Raw genomic sequence first — 24,938 nt, forward strand, 5'->3', positions numbered from 1 at the left:
CGTGTTCGAGAACGATCAATGCAATCCAGATTTTAGATGGTGATGGTTATAATGATGATGATGATTATTGTTGTTGTTGTTGTTGTTGTTGTTGTTGTTTTTATCATCATCATCAGTATCAGTAGTAGTAGTAGTAGTAGTAATAGTAGTATATTTTGTCTTTGACTATATTTTTTATTTTTTATGATTATACGTTTATTAGTTTAAGGGAGTGTATTAGCCGGATTTTTGTTCATTAAGATAGTTACAATTTTGTTTCTCAAATGAACTGCCCCACTCCTGATGAGCGAGGACCACCAGCCACTATCAGCATAATTCCATATGGTTACAAAAAGATAAGATAAGATAAGACAAGATAAGATGTACCTTTATTGATCATCCGTAGCTTGAATTCAAAATTGACACAGCAGCGCATAAGTGTAGCAGAATGGGGTAATGTATTAATAAAGTAAATTAGAATTGAATCAGAATCTGAGGTAAAAAAGTAATAATAGAAATACTATGCAATAACAATAACAAATACATAAACTATACTATACTATACTATACTATATGCAAAAATGTGCATTGTAGCTGCTGTGTGATATAAAAATTAGGGATTGACCGATACAGATTTTTTAGGGCCGATGCCGATACAGATTTTTTTTTCATCAGCCTTAGCCGATGACCGATACGGACTGCCGATTTTCTTGAGCCGATATTTGGAGCCAATACTACTTTTGCTCCCTCAATTTAATAGTTAAATAGAATTAAATTCAGCGGGTTGTCTCGTCTGATCTGAGGTCTTAGTCAAAGTGGGGTTATGGCCAAGGCCGTGGCTCACCTCCCTGGGTCGAGGGAGACGAGGCTCAAGTCGCTCTGGAGCATCTCGGGAGTTCCCACCGCACCGGGACTCAAAGCCTGCGGCGCGGTCAGCGCGGCAGCCTAGGGCAGAGGCACCGCGAGGGCACTGGGTAAATGGTTCCGGAGAGAGCGGGGCCGGGCCCGATAGGCGACCGGATCTGCCCTCCCATAAAAAACTATCGGCGAATGTAGCAGCCGCGCATCGGCCGATGCCGATACACGTAAAAAACGCTAAAACGATAAAAATAAGAATTAAATGATTGTGCAATTGAGGATTTGGAATGGACTGGGGTCTTTAGACTGTGGCATTGTGCAGTCTGATGGCTGACGGCACAAAGGAGACCCCCAAAGCGCTTGGAGGCTAGTGGCTGGATGAATCTGTGGCTGAACATGCTCCAGAGTGGCCTCAGTTCAACACAGAAAGGATTTCCTCTCATCTCCGTCTCTGACACTGTCCAGCTCCGGTGGGCGACTGCTACAAACATTGACTGTATGCAGGAATTAAACAAGGCTCAGACTGTTGTGAAGAAACAGCTGTAAGAAACACAGAAACACGCATGAAAGGTCAGAGGTCATGGAGGGACCCCACATTTTATATTAAAGTATTGCAGATTATCTATCTATCATCCATCTCTCTCTCTCTCTCTCTCTCTCTCTCTCTCTCTCTCTCTCTCTCTCTCTCTATCCATCTCTAATTCTATGTAGAAAATTTTAATACTAGGCTTTTCTTTTTGTTTGTTTTTTTACACATTTTTTTACCTGATAAAAAAATACAAACATTCTCTAATATGTGTATGCGTATGTATCTATACATATGTATGTGTGTACTCCTGAACAGACGGGGGCGGTGTTGCACCTCCCAGCTGTTGGTGAACCTTCATTTAAAACAAACAAAGAAGCATGTTCCTGTCTCTTCTGGCCGTGGACTGTTGTGGAGAGTAGTCGTCCGTCTGTCTGTCTGCAGAGTCGAGTCTCTCAAACGGTCTAAAGGATTCACCACCGCTGTGGAAGAGGGATTTCACAGTATGGCGCTTAACCTCATGATCAACACGAGCGATCCGCCCCTTGGTGAGTGCGCAGCCTGCGATCCCCGCAGACAGCCGTGTGCACCCAGTGCCAGTGGGCTAGCCGGCGGCTCATGGCAGTGAACTGCACACTGTGTACGGTGAACGGGCTAACGCTAGCTAGCGTGCCGTCGTGGCACTCGCAGAACAACAACGCGTGGCCAGTTCGTCAAAATAAATCCCTTTTCGACATTAGCAGCTGTTTTACACAGCACTCGTCCGCCATTGGCTTGAGACATAAACAGCGGCCCGCTGTCACGAACTTGGAACAATGATTATGGACAAATCGTGGACTTCACAGCGGCTTCACGCTGACGTTGGCTGACTGTGGTCAGCGCAACTCTGTTTAGGTTTACTCTCATACGACGTGTCATGTTGCTGAATATACATATTTGTTATTAATGTGTGAGAGTTAATTGTGTCGCGTTCAATGAAATGTGTGGACATTGCTTTCCACCGAGATAAGCTAATGCAATGACCGTGGTGAGAAGGAGCCTTGACAGTGACTGAACAGCGCCGCGCTGCGGTCACTGTGAATGCAGCAGGCTGATGCAAGCCTCCTGAAACGTGGAATGCTGTTGGGTGGGGATGTGCTTGCTTTCTTCTTCTTCTTTTTTTTGCACACTTACTTCTGTTGCATTTGATTAGCACTGCTATGTATTAAATTCATACATTTTGCACATAGCTGTAGCTTGTTTTTTGGTTACGAAATATTTTCCTCGACTCAATGTTTTAAAACTCCCAGCTGCAGAAAGAACCTGAATGCTACAATGTGGCTGTATTCCTGTTGCCTATAATGATATGAAGTCAATAGAGTACTAACGTGTGTCAGGCAAGTTGGCTACATGCTTGCTGAGTGTTGTGCCATAAGAGGAGACTAGGGCTGCAACTAACGATTAATTTTCATAATCGATTAATCTATGGATTATTTTCTTGATTAATCAATTAGTTGTTTGGTCCATAAAAATTAAGATCGTGTTTCCCAAATCCGCAGATGATGTTTTACTTTTTTCCACACACAGAATATATTTAGTCTACTGTCATAGAGGAGCAAAGAAACCAGAAAATACATTTACATTTAAGGAACTGAAATCAGAGAATTAAGACTTTTGTTTTTCTTCAATAAAAACTGATTAATCAATTATTAAATTAGTTGGCCATTGACTTAGTAATCGATAACTAATTGATTAAGCCATTAACTGTTGCAGCTCCAAAGGAGACTGAGATAAAGTTTGCGGCTTGGTCAAAGCAAAACAAAACCTCATAGGATCATAGGAATGGTTCAACCAGTTGTCATCTAGAATATTGTTGTTCTGAAGTGAAGAAGCCTTTTGGCTGTAAGGCGAAGCGACTTTGCGAATCTAAAGCACGTTTTGACTTTGTTTAGGCTGCTCAGCCATGTTAACTTGTGATGAAGACTCGCACTAACACGCACTCCGTCCTGCAGGGGCGCTTCTGGCAGCGGAGCACGTGAAGGGCAGCGTGCAGGTGTCTGTGGAGGAAGGCAAAGACACTCGCCTTCACGTCTCAGAGTACGTGACACAGTTATTACATCAAAAAGCTCAATCTCTACAATTTGTGTGTATGATTATGGAGTTGGGGACTGTGCAATTAATCACTTAGCACTACCATCTCATCTGTGTTCTCTGTCCCGCCCTCAGTGCAATCCAGTTCAATGATGCCAACTCTATCAGTCGCTACCTGGCTCGGGTTGCTCCCGCTCTTGGCCTGTATGGAGCCAACCTGATGGAACAGACTGAGGTGTGTATGACTGCTTGTATTTATGATATTTTGCAGTAGTTTCTGGTTCTTGCTTCTCATTTTCTTGTGTCTGCAGGTCGACCACTGGTTGGAGTTCAGCGCTCGTCGCCTGTGTGGTCAGCCTGGTTTGACTGTGGCGCTGCGTGAACTGGATGTGGCCCTTTCCCTGCGGACCTTCCTGGTCGGACATGCTCTCACCCTAGCGGATCTCTCCGTCTGGGCCGCCCTGAAAGGTCAGCACCCTCCCCGGATGAAGCAGTTTGGATCTCTTCCTGTTTTACTCTTTGTCTGTTTCAGTATGTATTCACTGCTGGTAATCGGGTAAAAGGCAGAACTACAGGTCGTGCTCGTTTCTCCGCAGGTCACGAGGAATGGCCCAGCCAGGGGAAATCCTTCTCCCACATCAATCGCTGGTTCTCCTTCCTCAGCTCACAGGTTCCCTTCACTGCGGTGGGCAACAAGTACACCAACAAGAAAGCGCCAATGACCAAATCCAATGTAAGTGTACATTTTGTAACAAATATATTTTTACAACATTTTGTGAAAAATAATATTTGGGACTCTAAGGTAATTTACACAAAACCGTACAGATGTAAAGTCAGTTGAGGTTGACCTGGAGCTTTACACTGAATAAACAAGAAGAAAAATGAAGTGATTGTATTGAAACAAATTCCAATTTCAAGATTGAAATATAAAGGATAAATGCACTTTGCTTGTATTCCTGACTGCCTGTGTCTGCGTTCAACAGTCGAGCGAGAAGAAGCAGGATGTCGGAAAGTTTGTGGATTTGCCAGGAGCTGAAATGGGGAAGGTGGTTGTTCGATTCCCTCCAGAGGCCAGTGGGTGAGGCTTCATCTGGAGTTTGGGGGATGTGCAGATTATAAACCACCGTCAGATCCCGGCACTTGGCATTATGTGTCAAGTCCCTTTCTTAACAGGGTTTTTCTGTCTTCAGATACCTGCACATTGGCCATGCCAAGGCTGCTCTGCTCAACCAGCACTACCAGATCACATTCAAAGGCAAGCTCATCATGCGCTTTGATGACACCAACCCTGAGAAGGAGAAGGAGGACTTTGAGAAGGTGAGACGTCCAATTTCTCAGAGCAAATTTAACAAAGTGTGCAATCAGTTAATTAGTTATATTATATCCAAACCACCTGTAAGAAACTGAAAACACTAAAAATGGAGTTTGTGTTCTTATTTCCACACGTTTGCTTCTCCTCAGGTGATTCTGGAAGATGTTTCCATGCTCCAGATTCATCCCGACCAGTTCACCTACACCAGCGACCATTTCCCCACCATCATGAAATTTGCTGATCAGCTCCTTTCAGAGGGCAAGGCCTACATCGACAACACCCCCCCTGAGCAGATGAAGCAGGAGAGGGAGCAGCGCACCGAGTCCAAATGCAGAAATAACAGTACGCCCAAGGACACGTGCCACAATTACCGACCACAGTGAACCCTGAAACTACAATATTCAGATATCTGAACTGTCTGAAGCTGCAACTTCTCTCTCTCTCTTTCTCTCCTGCAGCGGTGGAGCAGAACATGAAAATGTGGTCTGAGATGAAGGCTGGAACAGAATCTGGTCAGACCTGCTGCATGAGGGCCAAGATTGACATGAAGTCCAACAACGGCTGTTTGAGAGACCCCACCCTGTACCGCTGCAAGAATGCCAGCCACCCCCGCACAGGAACCTCCTACAAGTACTTGAAAAACGAGTCATGATTTGTAAAGATGACAGTTTGTGCTTTAACATCTAGAGTATTTGCAACTACTTTTGCAATATTCAAATATTCTTCAGATTTCAATTGTGAAAACTGTCCACGTCTTCTCTCGCAGCGTCTACCCAACATACGACTTTGCATGTCCCATCGTGGACAGCTTGGAGGGTGTGACCCACGCTCTTAGGACCACCGAGTACCACGACCGCGACGAGCAGTTCTACTGGATAATTGATGCCCTGCGCCTCAGGAAACCCTACATCTGGGAGTATGCCAGACTCAACCTCAATAACACAGTGCTTTCCAAGAGAAAGCTCACCTGGTTCGTCGACCAGGGATACGTCGACGGATGGTGCGTCTTCCTTCCTCCCATCGTTTGACTCTTTCCCCTGTCTACCCATGTTCTCTTTTAACTCATGCACGCCTCATCCTCCAGGGACGACCCTCGCTTCCCCACTGTCAGAGGAGTCCTGAGGAGAGGAATGACTGTGGAGGGTCTGAAACAGTTCATAGCAGCCCAGGTACATGCGTCAGCCAGATTTGGGAGAGTGGCAGATCTTTGAAACGATGATGGGTGCTCAATTTGATAAACAGATTAAGAATATATGAGATATACAAATCTAACCCCCCCTTCTTCCTGCATGGATATTAAGTTTAATTATTGTCTGACACTATTGAGAAAGCCAGAAATCCTTAAGCTCAACCTTCTAAAGTGCTGCTTATTGACATTTATGTGGAAAATGACAGATGTTTTAAGGAGTACCCCATATGCGGACCCATTTTCAGATTCAAATGGCTCTTTCTTACAGATGCTATGGAAAAAAATGCATATCCATGTATAAACATATATAAAACAATTTGTCCACTAAAAAAATAACCAGTCCAGGTTTTGAGATACTTGAGCAGCTATCAGCCATATAGATACTGATCGTGGTTTCAACTCTCTGCTCATTTTGCCTTTTTATAAAAAATGTATCACAAGAAAACTTCATCCAGGGTTATAATCAATGCAAATCCATTCTTAAGATTCCAAATAGTCAGAATTAGCTGGATGAGAATAAACAGGATTATTTAGGACTGATGACAGCATGTTCACGTTCACGTTCTTTAATGTCACAAATGATGTGTCATGTTCTGTAAACTCACTGATCACATTAAAATGTAGAATCTTTAAAACAACAGGAAGTCACAATTTCAGTATTGGAATTCTGTGAAATTTGTGTCTTTTTTTTTTTTCAAAGTAATATGTTGATTTTTTTATTCTCCTCTTTCTAGGGAGGGTCAAGGTCAGTGGTGAACATGGAGTGGGACAAGATCTGGGCCTTTAATAAGAAGGTAAATGTATCCTCTTTGTCATCTTGCACCCAGGTCTGATTGTCAGACTTGATTTGACTTAGACTTGTCTGACTATAGACCACTGATAAAGATGGCACACACCAACCCCCCTTTATCACTTCACACTGTATTGTGTTAAAGTTGACACAAAACCATACCATTTTGTTTATTTTTGCCTTTTTTGTATGTTAGTGGAAGTTAACTTGTGCCAGAAGAGACATTGGGGGTCAATTACAACCTCAAACTCCAAATGGATCAGATTCAGAACAAAAAATGCAGTGCATGAATGTACTGCGAGGCCTGAAAGGCTGAAGCCTGTGATTGACGGAGGCTAAGAGATTTGCCTGTGGGTTCACTGCTGGCATGGCTTCTTTCTGCACCATTTGTTCCCATCCCAACAATTTTCATTTGCCTCCTCTTTCCCTGATCCTCATTACCCTCCCTTATTGTCCCCAGTGACACTGAAAAACATCACCAACCGAACCAGCTGCTTCATTTCATGCAGTCCATCCATACAGTTGTTTATGATTTATCTTTTCTTGTTGTTGCTTCCCCCTGCGTGGTTTTTCCTCGCTGGCACCTGCTGCTTTCATCCCCAGAGTCAGGTAGAAGGTTGATGAGTCGGATCCAGACTTCAGTTTGAAAAGTATATTTTACACTCCTTGTCTTGTCCAGAGTTTTAAAATGGTGGGGCTTAATATGGATTCCAAACTATCATGATAATGATAACTTTTGAGGCCTGAGGTTGAGATTTACAAACTAACAGCTGCTTCTGTTTTGGCGAAGGGCTTCATACGCATGTTCAACTGACCCACTCCTCCCTGTCTTGTTCAGACAGCCTCATGCCCCCAGAGTTTGTTCATGTCAACTTGACCTTGGTCATTTTGGATAATCCAATATTTAGGCACTACTTCAATTCATTTCAATGAACCCAGGCCTGGAAACCCATGATTTACTTAAAAAAAAAAAAATAATGATTTAATGATAGATCAATTGTGAGTTGTTGATTGACTGATCTAACTTTGTGTGTTAGAGGTTTTAAACTTCATGGGGAGCACACTCCATTAACTTAGATTTATATTTGCTCACGACAGACTGAAATGATTAAGTGTATATGTCAAAAAATTAAAATCTGAGGCCTATCAAAGTGTAGAGTGAGACAGACGAAGGTAGGAAGTGGTTTGGGGGAACTATGTAAACGGTCCATTCTGTGTAAATGTGTCTCTACCTTTATCCTCTTTCTCCCTCCTTATATCTGACATTGAACAGCATCTCACTCTTCTGTTTCCAAGCTGCCAATTAGCTGTCTGAAGGTACTCCTCCACCACTTCCTCCTCCTCCTCCTCCTCCTCCCCGTCTTCCTCATTTACACCCACTCCCTCTCTGCTTTCATCATGGGCTGATTTATCTGAAAATCCACCTCCAGCCTTCACAATTTTACAAGCCAAACAGATGATCGGAGTATATATCCTATAAGTATAGATAAGATGTGATATCCAAATAATGTCAAGTTACCCGTCCTAGAAAAGCATCACCTCTTTAAAGCATATTACAGGATTTGATGGCTCCCATGTAAATGCTCACCTTTTGGTGGATGGATCATAGTTTCACACTTGCACACCAGTACAGAGGCTCTGGCTGAGAGGGACCATGAACTCTGCGGGCCCCTCTGCGCCTATAGGCCTGTCCAATAATCCACACATGGGTCCATGTACCATTGATCAATTGATTCGGTTAGTAGGAATTATTGTTATAAACGGCTGAGAACTGCCAGAGATTGTTTTCTCTCATTCTTCGACCAGTGCGACTGTGAAATAGGTTCTGAATTACACTTAATGTGGTTTTAAAAGGGACTTAAAAGGCATTTACTTTGGTAAATATAGCAGAAACCTTTCAAGACTAATGCATGTAGAAACAAGACATTGTCACAACGATCTCATTGTAGCTTCATGTTTCCGGTATCTGGACCCTGAAGCCCTTCTGTGATTTTATAACCAGGGAGCACAATGATTAGATCTCTATAAAAGGGATTTTCCAAATGCAGCTTTACATCGCTAAACAAACAGTCCCAGGACGTTCTTTCCCAGTGACACCCCCCACACACCTCATGTCTTCCTCTCCATCGCTTCCCTTCCCTCCATTGCAGCTTTTTGAGAAGGAGCAGCTGAGAGATGTTTTACTTAATTTAACATTCATGTGAGATTTCAGAAGTGCTTTATGTTCTAAATCACTATCATCTCATGCACGCTTTAACGAGGAGGTCAGAGGTCACTGTCAAATTCAGGGATTGTTTCAACCCTGTCTTGATTTCTGTTATTTTCTGTACCAGCTGTCACCTTATATAATAACTGACGTAAAGGACAGATATTTTGAATCTGATGCGTTCAGACGATGCTTTGGGAGCATCCACCAACTTTTCTTTGTGATCTTATCGATTTATATAAACAACAGTTAACGCCCCAGCGGGGATGATGATTATCTGATCTGTTCTGCGAGTCATTCAGGCTCCACTCTCACACTGGCTGGTGAAAGAGGGTGGAGGCTGAGTAAGCAGCTGAATAAAGCCTTGTTTCCCCGACCTGCACGCAGACACGATTCACTCATGAAATCAGCTTTTCTATCCCCACTCGTCTTTTCTTGTTGTGAGTCTGACTCCTTTCGTTTGTCATTCAGGGTATTTTTCTGTTTTGAATGAAGCTGCATCATTTTCCGCTTGGTCCTTTCATCACTCAGCATTTTTCTATGTGGAGATGTTAAAGAGCACCCATCTTCTCTTACTGACCCGTCTTGTGTCTTTTTCCGTGTCTTCGTGTGGTTAGGTTATCGATCCGGTAGCTCCCAGATACACGGCTCTCTCCACCTCTTATGTGGTTCCTGTTTCCGTCCCAGAGGCTACGGAGGAGATGAAGGAAGTGGCCAAACACCCAAAGGTTAGCAATCTTTCGCTTCTTCTTTTTGTTTTACTTTCAATGCTTAGTGAAATTAGAGTTGCTGTTCTTAAAGTGTGCTCCATGCTTTTGTAATGTTTTATTGAATTATTACGATTTACTATTCAAATCTATAATCAGTTTACACTAATGAAAACTAGTGGACACATTTCATAGTGATGCATCTGATTAAGCAAGTTTCGAGTCTTTGTGTGTTGATTATGATTATCAAGTGTACTAAAATTAGCAATCAGCATACATGTATAATCACCGGAAACAAAGAACCAAAGTTTTTTTCCTAAACTTTTCCTAAACTTTGACTCACTCAATTTATGAAAAGAAACCCCTACTTTCATTTCTGTGCCCGTCCAGAACACAGAGGTGGGCATGAAGGACGTTTGGTATGGACCCCGAGTTCTGATTGAAGGTGCAGATGCTGAGACTTTCTCCGAGGGCGAGGTGGTCACCTTCATCAACTGGGGCAACCTCATCATCACCAAGATCAACAAGTATGTGAACTTTTTAGCTTAGCTCAACCATTTAGTTGTTAAGAGTCACGTGGGGCCATTTAAAGTAATTATATACTTTTGTGTATCTCACACACTTGTTTTCACCACTTCTTACCACTCAGAGAGGCTGACGGTAAGGTCGTGTCCATGGAGGCTCGCCTGAACCTGGACAACAAGGACTACAAGAAGACAACAAAGATCACGTGGCTGGCCGAAACGAACAGCGCCCCGCTCCTGCAAACCATCTGCATCAACTACCAGCCTCTGATCTCCAAAGCTGTCCTCACCAAAGATGACGACTTCAAAGAATACATAAATAAAAACAGCAAGGTCAGTCCTGCAGTGTGCTCTCTCGGACTGACATGTCCTCTGCATACAATAGATTTTCTTTGGTAATGTATAATATTTTATTCTTGACTGACTCTTTCTGTCAGTTGGAGGAGAAGATGCTTGGAGATCCCTGTCTGAAGAACCTGAAGAAAGGCGACATCATCCAGCTACAGAGACGAGGCTTTTACATCTGCGACCAGCCCTATGAGCCAGTCAGGTGAAGTGACGTGATCATGAAATACACAATCGAATCTACTCAGTGCTTTCACAGTTTTTTGCAATCTTAACTGTTTTGATTGCCCCTACTGTCCGTGTCTCACTGCGGTGAATGTCTGTAGTCCCAACAGCTGCAAGGAGAGCCCCTGTGTCCTGCTATACATTCCTGATGGACACACCAAGGAGATGCCGACTGCTGGATCCAAGGACAAAGGAAAGAGCCAGGCCTCCAGCAACGCAGTGAGTGCTTTCGTAGAAAAACCCCTTTCAAATGTTTTTATGATATACCAATGTTCTGTATCTTGCCAGTCTTCAGTCACAAGAGGCTAAGACGAACCTTCAGTCAACCTCTATGATATCTGGCATAAACTGGTACCTGTTAATTTTTTGCTGTTCTCCATCTGTACCTCTCGTCTTAGCCTGCCACCTCTACAAAGGCTGCCTCCACCTCTGCCCCAGCGCCTGCCCCAGCGCCTGCTTCGGCCTCGGCCTCAGCCGGTGACCTGTTCTCCAGCATTGTAGCTCAGGGTGAATCTGTCCGCCTGCTGAAGACTGCCAAAGCCCCCAAAGACGAGGTGGACAAGGCAGTGAAGCAGCTGCTTTCTCTAAAGGTACAGCAGCTGTAACTAAAAGAAAATGAACCTGCAAGTGAAGACTGTTAATACTGTTACTAACAATTATTCAAATTATTTTCTTATTATTCTCACTCTCTCTCTATCTCCTCAGGCTCAGTTTAAGGAGAAGACAGGTATGGACTACAAGCCTGGCATGGCCACTCCCTCCTCCGCTTCAACCCCACCCACATCTTCAACAGACTCCGCCTCCTGTTCGTTCACCCGTGTCGCCCAGCAGGGGGAGCTGGTCAGGAAACTGAAGGCAGAGAAGGCACCTAAGGTAACTGGACATTTGTCCTTTCACTAATCACATCCCCAGCCTTTTGTCCTGTTTGTCTCCACGTCTGCATGTCCAGTCCCTCTTCATGTACACGTCCGTTTGCCCAACCATCCCCCATGTGCCAAATCATTTGTCCGTTCGTGGATGTCGAACCCGCGTGATTTGTCCAGTCATTTTTCGTCTCTGCACGCGTTTGTTGAGTTCATTCTCATGTCCCCGTGCCATTTGCATGCCAGTCAAGTTTATCTTTAACTACCTGCAACAATAAGCCGGTTTGTTGATGGTACCAGGACCAGATTGATGTAGCAGTGAAGCAGCTGCTCGCTCTAAAGGCGGAGTTTAAAAAGCTGACTGGTCAGGATTACAAACCAGGGATGGCCCTGCCCACCGCCGCCGCCCCTACACCTTCCCTTGCGACCAACTCTTCGTCTTCTTCGGGCCTTTTTGAGCGCGTCGCACAACAGGGGGAGGTCGTGAGAAAACTGAAGTCTGAGAAAGCCCCCAAGGTATCCAACATAGCAGACAGTAGAAAAATGTGCTTGTTGAAGCCCAGATTAATTTGTGAATATCAGTGTGATGTTGCGAATACAATCAGTTGTCATTAATAACTTGTAGCTCATTGCCCACATAAACTCCATTTTAAAAATTACACTTAAATATCGACTACACATTTCTTGTTTGTCTGAGAACATATTATATATATAATATATATTAATTGAATATTTAATCCACATAAAATTAAAGTGCAACCATTTGAGAATGAATTAATTGAGGGTTGTTGTTTTTTTCAATGATTTGTTGCTTCTCTCTACTTTTATATTCAGTTTTCCACAATTAATTTTGAATTGTGGAAAACTGTTATATATATTTTTGCAATGCAACTGAATGAGAAGTGTTGGAATAGGTGTCTAAAGTACAGTAGGTGAACTTAAACTTTTTTAACAGGTGAATAAAAACTCACCCCCATAAATACTAACAATATGTGGCTGGAAACAATAACTGATGTGTGGTATTAACAGTCAGGCCAATTGACTAATACAGCACCGATGATGAAATATTAAGACTGGCTGATAATGATGGAAATTAACATGGTTATACAAACTTGATATGTTTTACTATCAGTATCAAGATTTTGAAAATCACATTTTATTGGAACATTAAACTTTTTTCCCGAATATGAATTGTCCACATGTGCTTCTGCAACAGTGTTTGACCGTTTCAGGATTATAAAGACTTCAATAAACTGAGTGACTGTATCCTTCCTGTCTCTCCAGGACCAGGTTGATGCAGCGGTGAAGCAGCTGCTCGCCGTGAAGGCAGAGTACAAACAGCTCACAGGCCAGGATTACAAGCCTGGTGCTGCCCCAGTTCAGAAAGCCCCTGCCCCAGTCCAGAAATCTACCGCCCCTGCACCAGTCCAGAAATCTACCGCCCCTGCCCCAGTCCAGAACAGCCCCAGCTCCGCCCCTGCTGCCACCGGGTTCTATGAGAAGGTTGCTGAACAGGGAGAAGTGGTCAAGAAACTGAAGGGTGAAAAAGCCCCCAAGGTGGGACACCAGTGTTACCCCTTCTTTGAGACTTTGTATAGTGTTGAAAAGTCCTGATTTTGTTTGCTGCTGACTTTAATAAATGCTTCTCCTCATGCTGACCATTCACCAGGATCAGGTAGATGCAGCTGTGAAGCAGCTGTTGGCTCTGAAGGCAGAGTACAAGCAGCAGACCGGACAGGATTACAAACCAGGACTACAAGTCCCAGCGAGCCCTGCCCAAACCCAGACCAGCTCCTCCTCAACCCAGTCCAGTTCTTCTCCACAGGTCCAGGAGCTGTTCTCACAGGTGGCCCAACAGGGGGAGCTGGTGAGGAAGTTAAAGTCTGAGAAGGCCCCCAAGGTAAGGAACTAATCACAGGTTGGAATGGGAACAACAGCTTCTTGTCGAGAGGAATAAATAACGGCTGTCCTTTTATTTCAGGATCAGGTAGATGGAGCTGTGAAGAGTCTACTGGACCTGAAGAACAAATACAAGACACTTACTGGAGAGGACTACAAACCAGTGGCTGCCTCTGGAGCTACTGGGGGAGAGGACAAAAACCGCAAGGAGAAGGAGAACAAGTCTGAGAAACAGGGAGGAGGAGCTGCCGGAGGAGGCAAGAAGGGCAAAGGAGACAAGGCCGGTCAGGGCAAAGAATCCTCAGGAGGAGCAGGAGGAGCAGGAGGAGCAGGAGGAGAAGGGCAAGGGTCCAAGAAACAAACACGGTGAGAGACTGGGAAGAAGTGAAAGGAGAGGGGTCAAGAAGTAGACCCAGACATTCATTAGAGCTAAACTTCAAGATATGTGGAAAATGCTAATCATCCTTACGTGAAATACAAAGATCATTGTTGTAAAAAAAATATTGAGGAACGGTGTTATTTTACTTTTTGCATCTGAAATCACCTGTTCTACTTTTAAACTTTCTTTCAGTCTCTGTAAGTGCACATGTAACCTCACATTTAGATTTCTAACCCTGTTCACACTTTCACTGTGGTCACCCTCACTGTGCAGACTGGTGGTGATTTCTCTGTCCCATCCCATGTGCTGCACAAGGCCCTGAATGATAAGCAGCGATATATAGACAGTTATTTCAGCAAATTATTTGACTGCAATTGACCTGCAGTGTCAGAATGTCTGAGCCAATAAAAAGTATTTGAACTGAACAGTATTCTAAGGGTGAGTTCAGACTGAACACAAAGACAATTTTTGCATTCTGTGGAATTTTGGCTGGACAGTTTTTGGAGTAACCGGGGGCGTGATATCTTGCTGGGGAGGGCAGCTAACTCTAGTGCTAATTTGGGCCCTAGTCAAGTATAAGCGACAGTTGTAATTGAGTAACAGATGGATATTTTCAGAAATTGCCTGGTAATATTTCCGTTTCAAAGACTCTCTAAGGCCCCTGTCCTTCTTTGTTCTGTCTATAAAGTAAAAAAGTTGTATCCATAAACTCTGGGTGCTCACAGACGGCGACAGCAAGTTTGTCCTCCATTTCTAATTCTCTTTGACGTCAGGAGAATCTATGGTAGCTTACTTTGGTAGCATAGTATCACAATCCTTTTTTTCTCAAGTTGAAACTTTCAACTTGTACGGACTTAAATTTGCGTCGCTTGGTAAAAATTGACAGCCTTTGTGTCTTTGCGTAATGGCACCAGGGGAAAATTGGCTTCATAATTAGTTCAACAACATGCCTGCCCGGAAAGATTTTTTGTTTTTGGGAGCCAGATAGCTACTTAGTATTTTACTGAGTACTGCGTGGACAGTGGATTGAAGGTGGTGCCCCAGTTTTAAATAAGCGCAGATTAGAAGTAAAAGTGTATTTTACCGCTGCACTTGGATTTATTACTCGGATACTCGAGATGGATCATCTGTAAGCACAACTCTGCGCCGCTGTAGCTCTGATCAATGAGTGAAGAGCGTTTTTCTAGTCAGATTTGGTGAGTTGTAAATGGTTGGTGTGGTTTTCGTGTGCTCGATCAGTGTCTGCTGTGGGCCTTGGGAACAATATTTGATTGCTACCTTTATTGTAGTGCTGCACTACGAATAATGCAAGTTCATGTTTTTAGCCATGGTGCATGACTGCATGAGCTATGGGGACAATCTCAACATTAAGGTGACATTTTGTTCAAACACTCCTGGTCTCCAGAAGATGAATGCCATTGACTTTGGCGATTCCCCAATGAGGTTTATATTTTTGGCTTGTAGTGAAATGTCTGGCGTGTTATTGGATATATTGCTATGATCTTTGATACGCATGTCCATGGTGTCCAGAGGATGAATCCTAACGATGAGCTGACTTCTTGTTTAGCGCCACCAGCAGGTCAACATTTCACTTTGGTTTATTATCAAATACCTACGAACCATGGACATTCTCATCAGTCTCAGGCAGTAGTACTAGTACTTCTTAGTACTAATTAGAAAATGTTAGCAATGTCAGCAAGCTAAACAAAGATTTTAAACACACTCAACATTAAACCTGCTTCTAATTGGCATGTAAACAATATCAGCGTGAGCATGTTCAAACACCGTCACTGGGCTGCCGGCATGTCTGTAAACTTTTTGGAGAGAAAAAAATGCTGAAGTTGGAAGATTTTTTGATGCAAAAAGTAAAAAAAACAACTTGTTCCTCAGATCCAAATTAAAATCAGGATAAAATGGGGGATTATAACATTGGTGCAGCTCTGTCTCAGTGTTTAGTCAGTTAACAGCAGACAACTGGTTTGCTGGCTGTGCATGGCTGGTTAGGTTGGGAGTGGCTGTTTGTCAATTGTTTTAATGCACTCAGGAAAAATGATTATTGAACCTGCACCTCTCTATGCAGTAGCTGTATAAGAGATTGGTTAAACAGGCAAGGTTAGGAGGCTTTGTCATCACGTCTGGCCAATTCTGCATTCAATTGAGCAAACTGATCTCTTTGTTCAGATGCACTTCCATTGTTAGGATAAGAAAACAACTTGTGTGAGTAACACTAATACTGTGAAGCAGACGTTTGAAATAAAAATCTGAAATAAAATCTCAATTTAAAAAATAAATAAAAATGAGATGACATTCCCAGAAGTATCTTAACGTGCACTGCGCAACTTGAAAGTGATAAACTGTAGTTGGAAATTACTTCTTTGTTTTTACATTTGCTTCACACTAACTTTTGTTGTTGTCCTCTTGTCAGGTTGGGTTTGGAGGCCAAGAAAGAGGAGAACCTGGCTGATTGGTACTCTCAGGTGAGTTAAACACAGGTCCCATTTTCTACCTCAAGATGATAATGGTCATAATCATAATCATCTGATGTAACGTTGCTGTTCCCCTCCAGGTCATCACCAAAGCAGAGATGATCGAGTACTATGATGTCAGCGGCTGCTACGTGCTGCGGCCCTGGTCCTACTCCATCTGGGAGGCGATCAAAGAGTTCTTTGACCGGGAAATTAAGAAGCTGGGTGTGGAGAACTGCTACTTCCCCATGTTCGTTTCTCAGGCCGCCCTCGAGAAGGAAAAGTCCCACATCGAAGACTTTGCCCCAGAGGTAAACGGGACCCTTCTTAGAACATTATAATAATATAATGGGGGGAAAACAGTAATTGCACCACTAGGGAAAGAAAGAAAGGATGCTTTACCATTTTTCTGAAACAATGTAATAATGTAGCACAACAATACAGTATGACTGCAAAATGTTAATACGGTTAATGGTATTTTTTTCCCCCTTCTTTGTCAGGTTGCCTGGGTAACCCGGTCAGGAAAAACAGAGCTGGCAGAGCCCATTGCTGTCCGACCCACCAGTGAGACAGGTGTGAACCACAGATCTTCAGTGGACATTTAGTCAGAACTGTACACACCTATGTGATGCACACACACTGAACATGTGCTGCATCTTAATGTGATGCAAAATATTTACGTTATATGTAACAAAGCTGTGGTCTTGCTGCTCTGTCATGTCCGGTATGAACCTCCGCAATGTCTTTCTTCACCTCAGCGATGTACCCGGCTTACGCTAAATGGGTCCAGTCCCACAGAGACCTGCCAATCAAACTCAACCAGTGGTGTAACGTCGTGGTCAGTGTCCCCTTACAATCACATCTACTAATCTAATTACGGGTATTTGCAATAGTGGTCACAATACTGAAGTTTTGTCTCTCCTCTTGTCTGCTCGTCCTCCCTTTAGAGATGGGAGTTCAAACACCCCCAGCCCTTCCTGAGGACAAGAGAGTTCCTGTGGCAGGAGGGACATTCAGCATTTGCCACCCAAGAGGAGGCAGCTGAGGAGGTAACAGACCCCCTCGTACCCGGGGAGGCAGTGATAGAAATGTCATAGTGAACTAACATATGGTACTTTCACAGCACTAAAGGAAGTTGTTCTTTTTTCTTGTGTGTGTGACTAGGTGCTTCAGATCCTGGATCTGTACGCCAGGGTGTACGAAGAGCTGATGGCGATCCCTGTGGTGAAGGGGAGGAAGACGGAGAAGGAGAAGTTTGCAGGAGGAGATTACACCACCACCGTGGAGGCCTTCATCTCTGCCAGTGGCCGAGCCATTCAAGTACACTTGCGAATTGATTCATTCACTCATTCCTCTCATCTAGTTACACTCTGGCCCACAGAGTAAAAAGTTTAATTTGTAAATCTCTTTTGCTTCACCTTGTAATCCACATGCAAAAAAAAAAAGACTAGAAGTCCTCTCACCATTGTCATTTCCTTGCGCTTACTCAGGGTGCTACGTCCCACCATCTTGGCCAGAACTTCTCCAGGATGTTTGAGATCATGTTTGAGGACCCAAAGAGGCCCGGCGAGAAGCAGCTGGCTTTCCAGAACTCCTGGGGGATCACAACCAGGACCATCGGTGTCCTCACCATGGTCCATGGAGACAACATGGGACTCGTACTGCCTCCCAGGGTCGCCTGCGTGCAGGTAGGGTCTCTCACACACATTCTCACACACAGACATGGAAATGCAGTGAATAGTCTTTTCCTTTTTTTTTTCTTTTACTCATTTTGTACAAGAAATGTACTTTTTTCATCTTATTCTTATATAATAAGAGCAGTAAATCTCTAATCTATAAAAAAACACTGATACATACAGAGAATGCTACCCTATGCACCTAAAACTTGTCCATTCTTTCCCAGATTGTCATAATCCCATGTGGAATCACGGCCTCCCTGCCAGAGGAGGAGAAGGAGGCGCTGTTGGCCCTGTGCTCAAAATACCTGAGCAGGCTGCTGGCTGCTGGCATCAGGGTGAAGTCTGACCTCCGAGATAACTACTCTCCAGGATGGAAGTTCAACCACTGGGAGCTCAAGGTGATTAATTACACGAGAATGAAAGTGGCAGGATTAATAGTTTGACTTGAGGTATGAGATATTTAACATAGTTTACAAAAAGCTTAACATGCAGACCTACTGTAAAAGGAACAATTGTTTGCACAATAAACACTTAGGGCAGCGACTTTATAATAATAATAATAATACATTTTATTTATAACGCTTTTCATAGATACTCAAAGACACTTTACAGTAACATACATCACATTAAAAACAGATAAGCATTAAAACAACACATAAAACAAGCATATTAAAAGCAATTAAAAACAATAAAACCAGTAATTATCAGGTGAGAAATGTAAGACTATTGTATGTGGAAAGCTGATCTGAAGAGGTGTGTTTTGATTAGTGTTTTGAATGTGTCCAGGTCAGTACAGTCACGGTTGTGTATGGGTAGGGTGTTCCAGAGGGAGGGGGCTGCAATGGTAAAAGCTCTGTCACCCCAGGTACGGTGCTTGGTCCTGAGTGGTGGGGAGAGAAGGTTTGCGTCAGAGGAGCGGAGGTTACGGGGGGGATTGTGGCGGTGGAGCAGGTCTGTGAGGTAGGAAGGAGCCTGGTTATGGAGGGCTTTGTGGGTGAGGAGGAGGACTATAAACTGGATGCGTTGGGAAACAGGGAGCCAGTGGAGGTTCTGAAGGACGGGAGTGATGTGATCACGGGAACGGGTGTGGGTGAGGAGACGGGCAGCAGAGTTTTGGATGTATTGGAGTTTATTTAAGGCTTTTGCAGGTGATCCATAGAGGATGCTGTTGCAGTAGTAAATTCTGGAAGTGATGAAGGCGTGAATCAAAGTTTCGGCAGCAGAGAAGGTGAGTGATGGGCGGAGACGGGCAATGCTTTTGAGGTGAAAGAAGGCAGCTCTGGTTATTTGGTTGATGAGTTTTTCAAAAGTGAGGTTGCTGTCGAAGATGACTCCCAGGTTACGGATGTGTGGGGATGGAGACAGGGTGGAGTTGTTGACAGTGAGACCGAAGTTATGGGTGTTCTTTGTGAGGGATTTCGGGCCGATGAGCATCAAGTCAGATTTATTGTAGTTGAGTTTGAGGAAGTGGTTTGCATCCAGGTTTGAATATCTGTCAGGCAGTTGGTCAGGGTGGATGATATAGCTGTGGTGATGGATTTGGTAGAGATGTAGATCTGGACATTATCGGTGTAGCAGTGGAAGTGAAGACCAAGTTTGCGTATGATATTTCTGAGTGGCAGGATGTAAAGGATGAAAAGGAGAGGACCAAGCACTGAACCTTGGGGGACGCCTTATGACAGAGGAGCAATGGAGGAGGTGCAGTTGTTGATGTGTATGAACTGTTGTCTGTTGGTGAGATAGGAACGGAGCCAGGAGAGTGTGGTGCCACTGATGATGCAGTAGGTTTCCGGTCGGGACAGGATGATGGAGTGGTTGATGGTGTCGAAAGCTGCAGTGAGGTCAAGCATGATAAGAATGGTGAGGTGGCCAGAGTCAGAGGAGAGGAGGAGGTCATTGGTGACTTTGAGGAGGGCTGTTTCAGTGCTGTGTTATGGGCGGAATCCAGATTGAAATGATTCAAACACGTAATTGGAGGAGAGGTGGGTTTTAATTTGGGCAGCGACAACACGTTCCAGGATTTTTGATAGGAAGGGGAGGTTGGATATGGGTCTGGGTTTAGACCAGGTTTCTTGAGGTTGGGGTGACTGATGCAAGCTTGAGTGTTGTGGGGACTGATCCGGAAATGAGAGAGGAATTGATGATTGTAGTGATGAGCGGGGCGATGGATGGTAGACAGGTCTTAATGAAAGCTGATGGGATGGGATCAAGGCTGCAGGTGGAGCTGTTCATACCTGTGGTGAAATGTGAACACTCCACAGGGGACAGTAGAGAGAGATGAGAGAGTGACTGAGAGGCGGGAGGGGTGAGCTAGGTGTGGTGGTTGAAGGAGCAGGGGAGGTTTGTCAAGTTGTTGTAAATGGTGTTGATTTTGGATTGGAAAAAATGAGAGAAAAGAGTTGCATTTTTCCACTGTGAAGGTTGTAGAAATGTTGTCGGGGGTTAAGAAGTTTGTTTATTGTAGAGAAGAGAGTCTTGGTTTTGTTGGAGCCGGAGTGTATGAGCTGGGATTGGTAGTAGGACCGGGCAGTGTTTAGGGCGTTTTTGTATCGGTGAAGGTAGTCTGTATATGCATGGAGGTGAACTGTTAAACCGGTTTTATTGTAGAGTCTTTCCAGCTGACGTTTGCGGGACTTCATTCGGTGAAGTTCAGGAGTGTACCAGGGGGCTGAGTGTGTGAAGGAGACAGTTTTAGTAATGATTGGAGCCTGCAGGTCGAGACAGGAGGACAGAGTGTTGTGGTGGTAGTCCACAAGGTGGGTTGTATCATCAGACACTGAGGGGGGAGGCAGATATTGAATTGGATAGAAAAGCTGAGAGAGCAGATGAATTTATGGATTTGAGGTTTCTAAATGAGATTTTGCACTTGTCTTTTGGGATAGGAATGGGGATGTTGATGTCCGTGATGATTGCGAGATGGTCTGAGATATGGAGGTTGATGCTGGAGAGATGATTTACTGTGAGACCAGTGGAGCACACCAGATTGAGGATATGACCATGAGTGTGGGTGGGGAAGTTAACATGTTGTGAGAAGTTGAAGCAGTTTAACACTTCCAGAAATTCAGTGGCAGATTTGCAGTTAATGTTGCCGATGTGTAAGTTAAAATCTCCAAGGATGAGGACAGAGGGTGATATAGCACAGAGCTGGGTCAGAAAATGCGGAAAATCTGAGAGAAAAGTGGGCTTTGGCTTGGGGGGCCTAAGATAATGGAAGTGACGAGAGGACTGGGACCAGAGAGTTTGAAGGTGAGATGTTCAAAAGACAGAGCGGCTGGGATGGAGATGGTGGTTATTTTAATGTCCTTTCTGTGAACAGTGGCAAGGCCCCCCCCCCCCGTCCCTCAGTGCTTGGTTTGTCTGTGTGGGTGATTCATGTTGGTGCGATCTGGTTGAGTGAGAAGTAGTCCAGGGGTTTGTGCCAGGTTTCGGTGATGCAGAGGAAGTCCAGTTTGTTGTCAGTGACGAATTCATTCAGGATGAGAGTTTTATTACTTAGCGATCGAGTGTTGAGCAGGGCTATTTTCAGATGACGTTGTTTTGGGATTTGTTGGGGGAACTGGGGAAGGGGACAGAGGTTGAGCAAATTGGCATGCTGTGAATGGCTGTGTTGATGTGATGACACAATACGGTTTGACCATAGTGAAGGGATGCAGTTCGACGATGAGAAGTGGTATGTAAATAGGCAGCCAGAGCGTTTGTTTGGAGGACGGGGTGGTGACATATGAGGCCACAGGGGGGAGCTGGTGAGGGTGATCGATCTGGGAGCTGCCATGGTGGGCGGAGAAGAAGAAGACTGCGGCCAAAATAAATTAATATTGGGTTAGGGGGATGGCAGGCGGAGGGGTCCCATGCGACAGTTTCTTGGAGGGTTGAGTTCGGCTGCTTTTTGGAGTGCTCGGCCACTACGAAGCTGGTCAGGACTGGGAGACGGGTCGAGAAACTGCTCAGCAGGGAGTCCTTCGTCTGGGGCTCGTCCGAGAGCCGACGGATGTCTTCTTTAAGGTCGGAAATCTCTTTATTTGCCTTTCTGAGCAGCTCGCTGTCATCGCAGGTCACAGCAGGCATAGTAGCGGCTACATGTTGTTCAGTGTCCAAAATGCTCGACGTGAGGAAACAGCGTCGGCCTTTTTGTAGGAAATGACTGTCTCCTTCAAAGGGGGGAAGTTGTTGTTTCCTCTCTGTCCCGGTGCGAACGGAGACGAGTGTCGGACTTGCGGCGGCGTGACAAAAAGTGAGGTGTGTTGCTTCTCCCTCTGCTCAGCTCAGCTCAACATGAATTGGAGCCACAGGGGAATTAAGCCCGTTAGAATAATTCATTTCCCCATTTGCAGATCCACACGAGTCCACGTCCACTGTTGTTGTGTTTGCGGTGACCTCAGCTCACAGACCTCCCTGATAAAAATCCCACTGTTGAAGCTTCACCTGAGCTCTGCTGGTCCAAACTTCTACCGTCACCTCTGTTGCTGGTGGTGACCAGCAGCAGTTAACGTTAGCGAGCGACGTCACACAACCGGTCCTTGTTTTTTCTCCCTCTCGCGTTTTCCGTAATGCTGGCACCAGGTGATACTCATCCATCACTGAATCTCTCTCACTTCTGCGTACGTCTCCGGTGTTTGTCGTCCAGGGAGTCCCTATTCGTCTGGAGGTGGGCCCCAAAGACATGCAGCAGCGTCAGTGCGTCGCGGTGAGGAGAGACTCTGGTGCAAAGGTGACAATTCCAGAGGCAGAGGTGGAGACGAAGCTGCCCGCCATGTTGGAGGACATCCAGAGCAGCATGTACAAAAAGTAAGATACAGCACTGCGCGCCAGGGTCAGACGTTAGTTATACCAACCTGATACCGTACTTGGGTTATTAAGTGCTATAGATCAGCCTGTCAAGGGCAGTTGACTGTGGTGAGGCACGGCTTGTCGAAGAAGAATAATTGAAAGGGTGTAACTTATATCGCAGTCCAAAAATATTTGCTAAGAAACCTGTCTAAACATTCTCTTACTCCCACTGAAAGAATTAAAGTGAAAAATTCAGGGGCTTTTAACACTGCAGATTTCTCATTCAGACCCTGAAACCAGGAAACTGAAACTTCTTGTAATAAAACACAAGTTTACATCTTCAGCTGCCTTTTTGTTGCTCTAGGACAGCTGTGATCACCAGTACATGTAACTGTAATTAAAGCTGTTGGTAGCTATACATAGACTGAAAGACTTGGCAGCAAATTAAGAAAACACAAGACAGAATGAAGAGACGCTTACAAGGTGTACGTAAACATACAAGAAAATTGATTGAAATTTCTGTGTTTGTGTTTGTTAGAGCTTCAAATGACCTGAAGACTCACATGGTGGCCGCAGAAACAATGGAACAGTTCCAGAAAGAGTTGGACCAGGGCAAGGTGAGTAAAATAACCCACACTGTGCGCTATACATTTCAACATCTGTCCTAACCAGAGTAAATTGATGACGTTGCCGTTTGTATTGTCTCGATAGATCGTCCAGATCCCATTCTGCGGAGACATAGATTGCGAGGACTGCATCAAGAAAACCACTACCAAGTATGTCTTAACGTCTCAACTGTGTGACATGAGTCAGTGCCTGGGGGGAAAATATGACGTGACATTATAATTGTTGTGATTATAATAATTTTGGGCCTTTAAAAGATTTTTGTGCTCTCGTTGTCACCAGGGACCAGGACCTGGAGCCTGGAGCTCCATCCATGGGCGCTAAGAGCCTCTGTATCCCCTTCTCTCCCCTGAAGACGTTGCAGCCAGGTCAGGCGTGCGTCAACTGCAAGCAGCCTGCCAAGTACTACACCATGTTCGGACGCAGCTACTAAACGGGCGGCTCCAGTCTTTAAAAAGGGGTGAACATTGTCGTTGAAAAAGGGCTTTCCCACCCTCTCAAGTTTCTTTTTCTTTCTTTTTTTTTTCATCTTCTGTGAGTGTCCAGGCTAATAAGGGGTATGCGGTTGACTAAATTGTGGGCCTTTTTTTCCCGCTGTTTTTGTTTAACATATGACAACACTGTTACAATGCATCTGAAAGGAGCCGGAGGTGAAAGATAATGTTTACTTGTAGATTCCATTATGAGAGAGAAGGACTGGAGCGCAGTTTTCGCTGCTCCTCTCTAGGGATCATGTAAGAAGAACAGTCACCGTCCAGAAGTGGCTCGTACAACAATGGAAGTTACCAACAGAAACTGGTCGCGTAATAAATCTTTCCTGTCTTGCGACTTTGTCATCATGTAATCTGTTGCAGTCCTTCTAAATATGAACAGTGAAATTGTAAACTCTTTCTTGTCTATATATTGTTATATAATGGGTTTTTTAAACTCCCTGCTCAATAGTTCATATTTCGCATTCTTTTTAGATCATATTTTTGTCAACATTGATTTATTGAGTGGGTTTAGGCCTTTTTTAAAATCTGGAAAACCCTAAAACCAATTACCAAAGGAAAAAAATTTAATTCCTGAGAAACATCTCATCTATCTGGGGAGGAGTATCGACTGTCGGTCCCATCTCTCGCAGCTCAACTTTCTCAGGAACTCTGCAGGTATTCAGGCTTGTAGGTGGGAAATTATTCTCACGGCTCTTGTCAGGCACCCTCCTGTTGGTTTGACCAGTTTGTGATCCGCCAGAGCCAATTGATGTACAGCTGTGAGGAACTCTGTGTGGACAACAGCCAGTCATGTAGCCTTCTGTCACCTCTCCTGTGAAACAACTTGTCTATAACAATAAACTAATTTCCACACCAAATTCCTGTGTGGCTTTTTGGTGCTGGTCAATGACGTGTACACTTTTATAGAATCCCTACACAGCAGTTTCACATTTCTGTTGGGCGAAGGTATTGGAAACCTCATCTCAAACTTGAGGCTTACAATTTAAATGCAGTTATGGGTTAAACACTATTGAATCACACACATTATATTATACAGT

General features: G+C 44.3%; 1 protein-coding gene across 2 annotated transcripts; it reads left to right on the forward strand.

Moving 5' to 3' along the window:
- The first annotated feature begins 1,746 nt into the window (after positions 1-1,746).
- On the forward strand, positions 1,747-24,758 carry eprs1 (glutamyl-prolyl-tRNA synthetase 1). 2 transcript variants are annotated; one of them, XM_035628263.2, is made up of 35 exons: positions 1,747-1,911; positions 3,355-3,439; positions 3,569-3,668; positions 3,745-3,901; positions 4,030-4,166; positions 4,417-4,511; positions 4,624-4,750; positions 4,895-5,087; positions 5,204-5,375; positions 5,512-5,745; positions 5,830-5,914; positions 6,669-6,728; positions 9,548-9,658; positions 10,028-10,164; positions 10,287-10,494; positions 10,599-10,711; positions 10,833-10,950; positions 11,130-11,321; positions 11,437-11,604; positions 11,895-12,110; positions 12,879-13,151; positions 13,264-13,494; positions 13,576-13,859; positions 16,298-16,349; positions 16,439-16,648; positions 16,838-16,910; positions 17,096-17,175; positions 17,285-17,386; positions 17,502-17,657; positions 17,828-18,025; positions 18,241-18,414; positions 22,641-22,801; positions 23,322-23,400; positions 23,495-23,559; positions 23,690-24,758. In XM_035628263.2, exons 1-35 carry the CDS (start codon positions 1,869-1,871, stop codon positions 23,838-23,840), a joined length of 5,040 nt encoding a protein of 1,679 aa, XP_035484156.2. In that variant the 5' UTR covers positions 1,747-1,868; the 3' UTR covers positions 23,841-24,758. The 2 variants fall into 2 exon arrangements, with proteins under 2 accessions (XP_035484156.2, XP_047187497.1); XM_047331541.1 differs by lacking the exon at positions 11,895-12,110 and having other exon boundaries at positions 1,748-1,911.
- The last annotated feature ends 180 nt before the right edge of the window (positions 24,759-24,938 follow it).

The sequence above is a fragment of the Scophthalmus maximus genome, chromosome 4 (genome assembly GCF_022379125.1).
Source record: "Scophthalmus maximus strain ysfricsl-2021 chromosome 4, ASM2237912v1, whole genome shotgun sequence".
Classification (NCBI taxonomy): domain Eukaryota; kingdom Metazoa; phylum Chordata; class Actinopteri; order Pleuronectiformes; family Scophthalmidae; genus Scophthalmus; species Scophthalmus maximus.

Coding starts and splice junctions, on each gene's coding strand:
- eprs1 (XM_035628263.2), top strand. CDS start 1,869: ATGGCGCTTAACCTCATGATCAACACGAGCGATCCGCCCCTTG. Junction 5,376..5,511: donor CGCACAGGAACCTCCTACAA/GTACTTGAAAAA, acceptor CTTCTCTCGCAG/CGTCTACCCAACATACGACT. Junction 23,560..23,689: donor ATCAAGAAAACCACTACCAA/GTATGTCTTAAC, acceptor CGTTGTCACCAG/GGACCAGGACCTGGAGCCTG.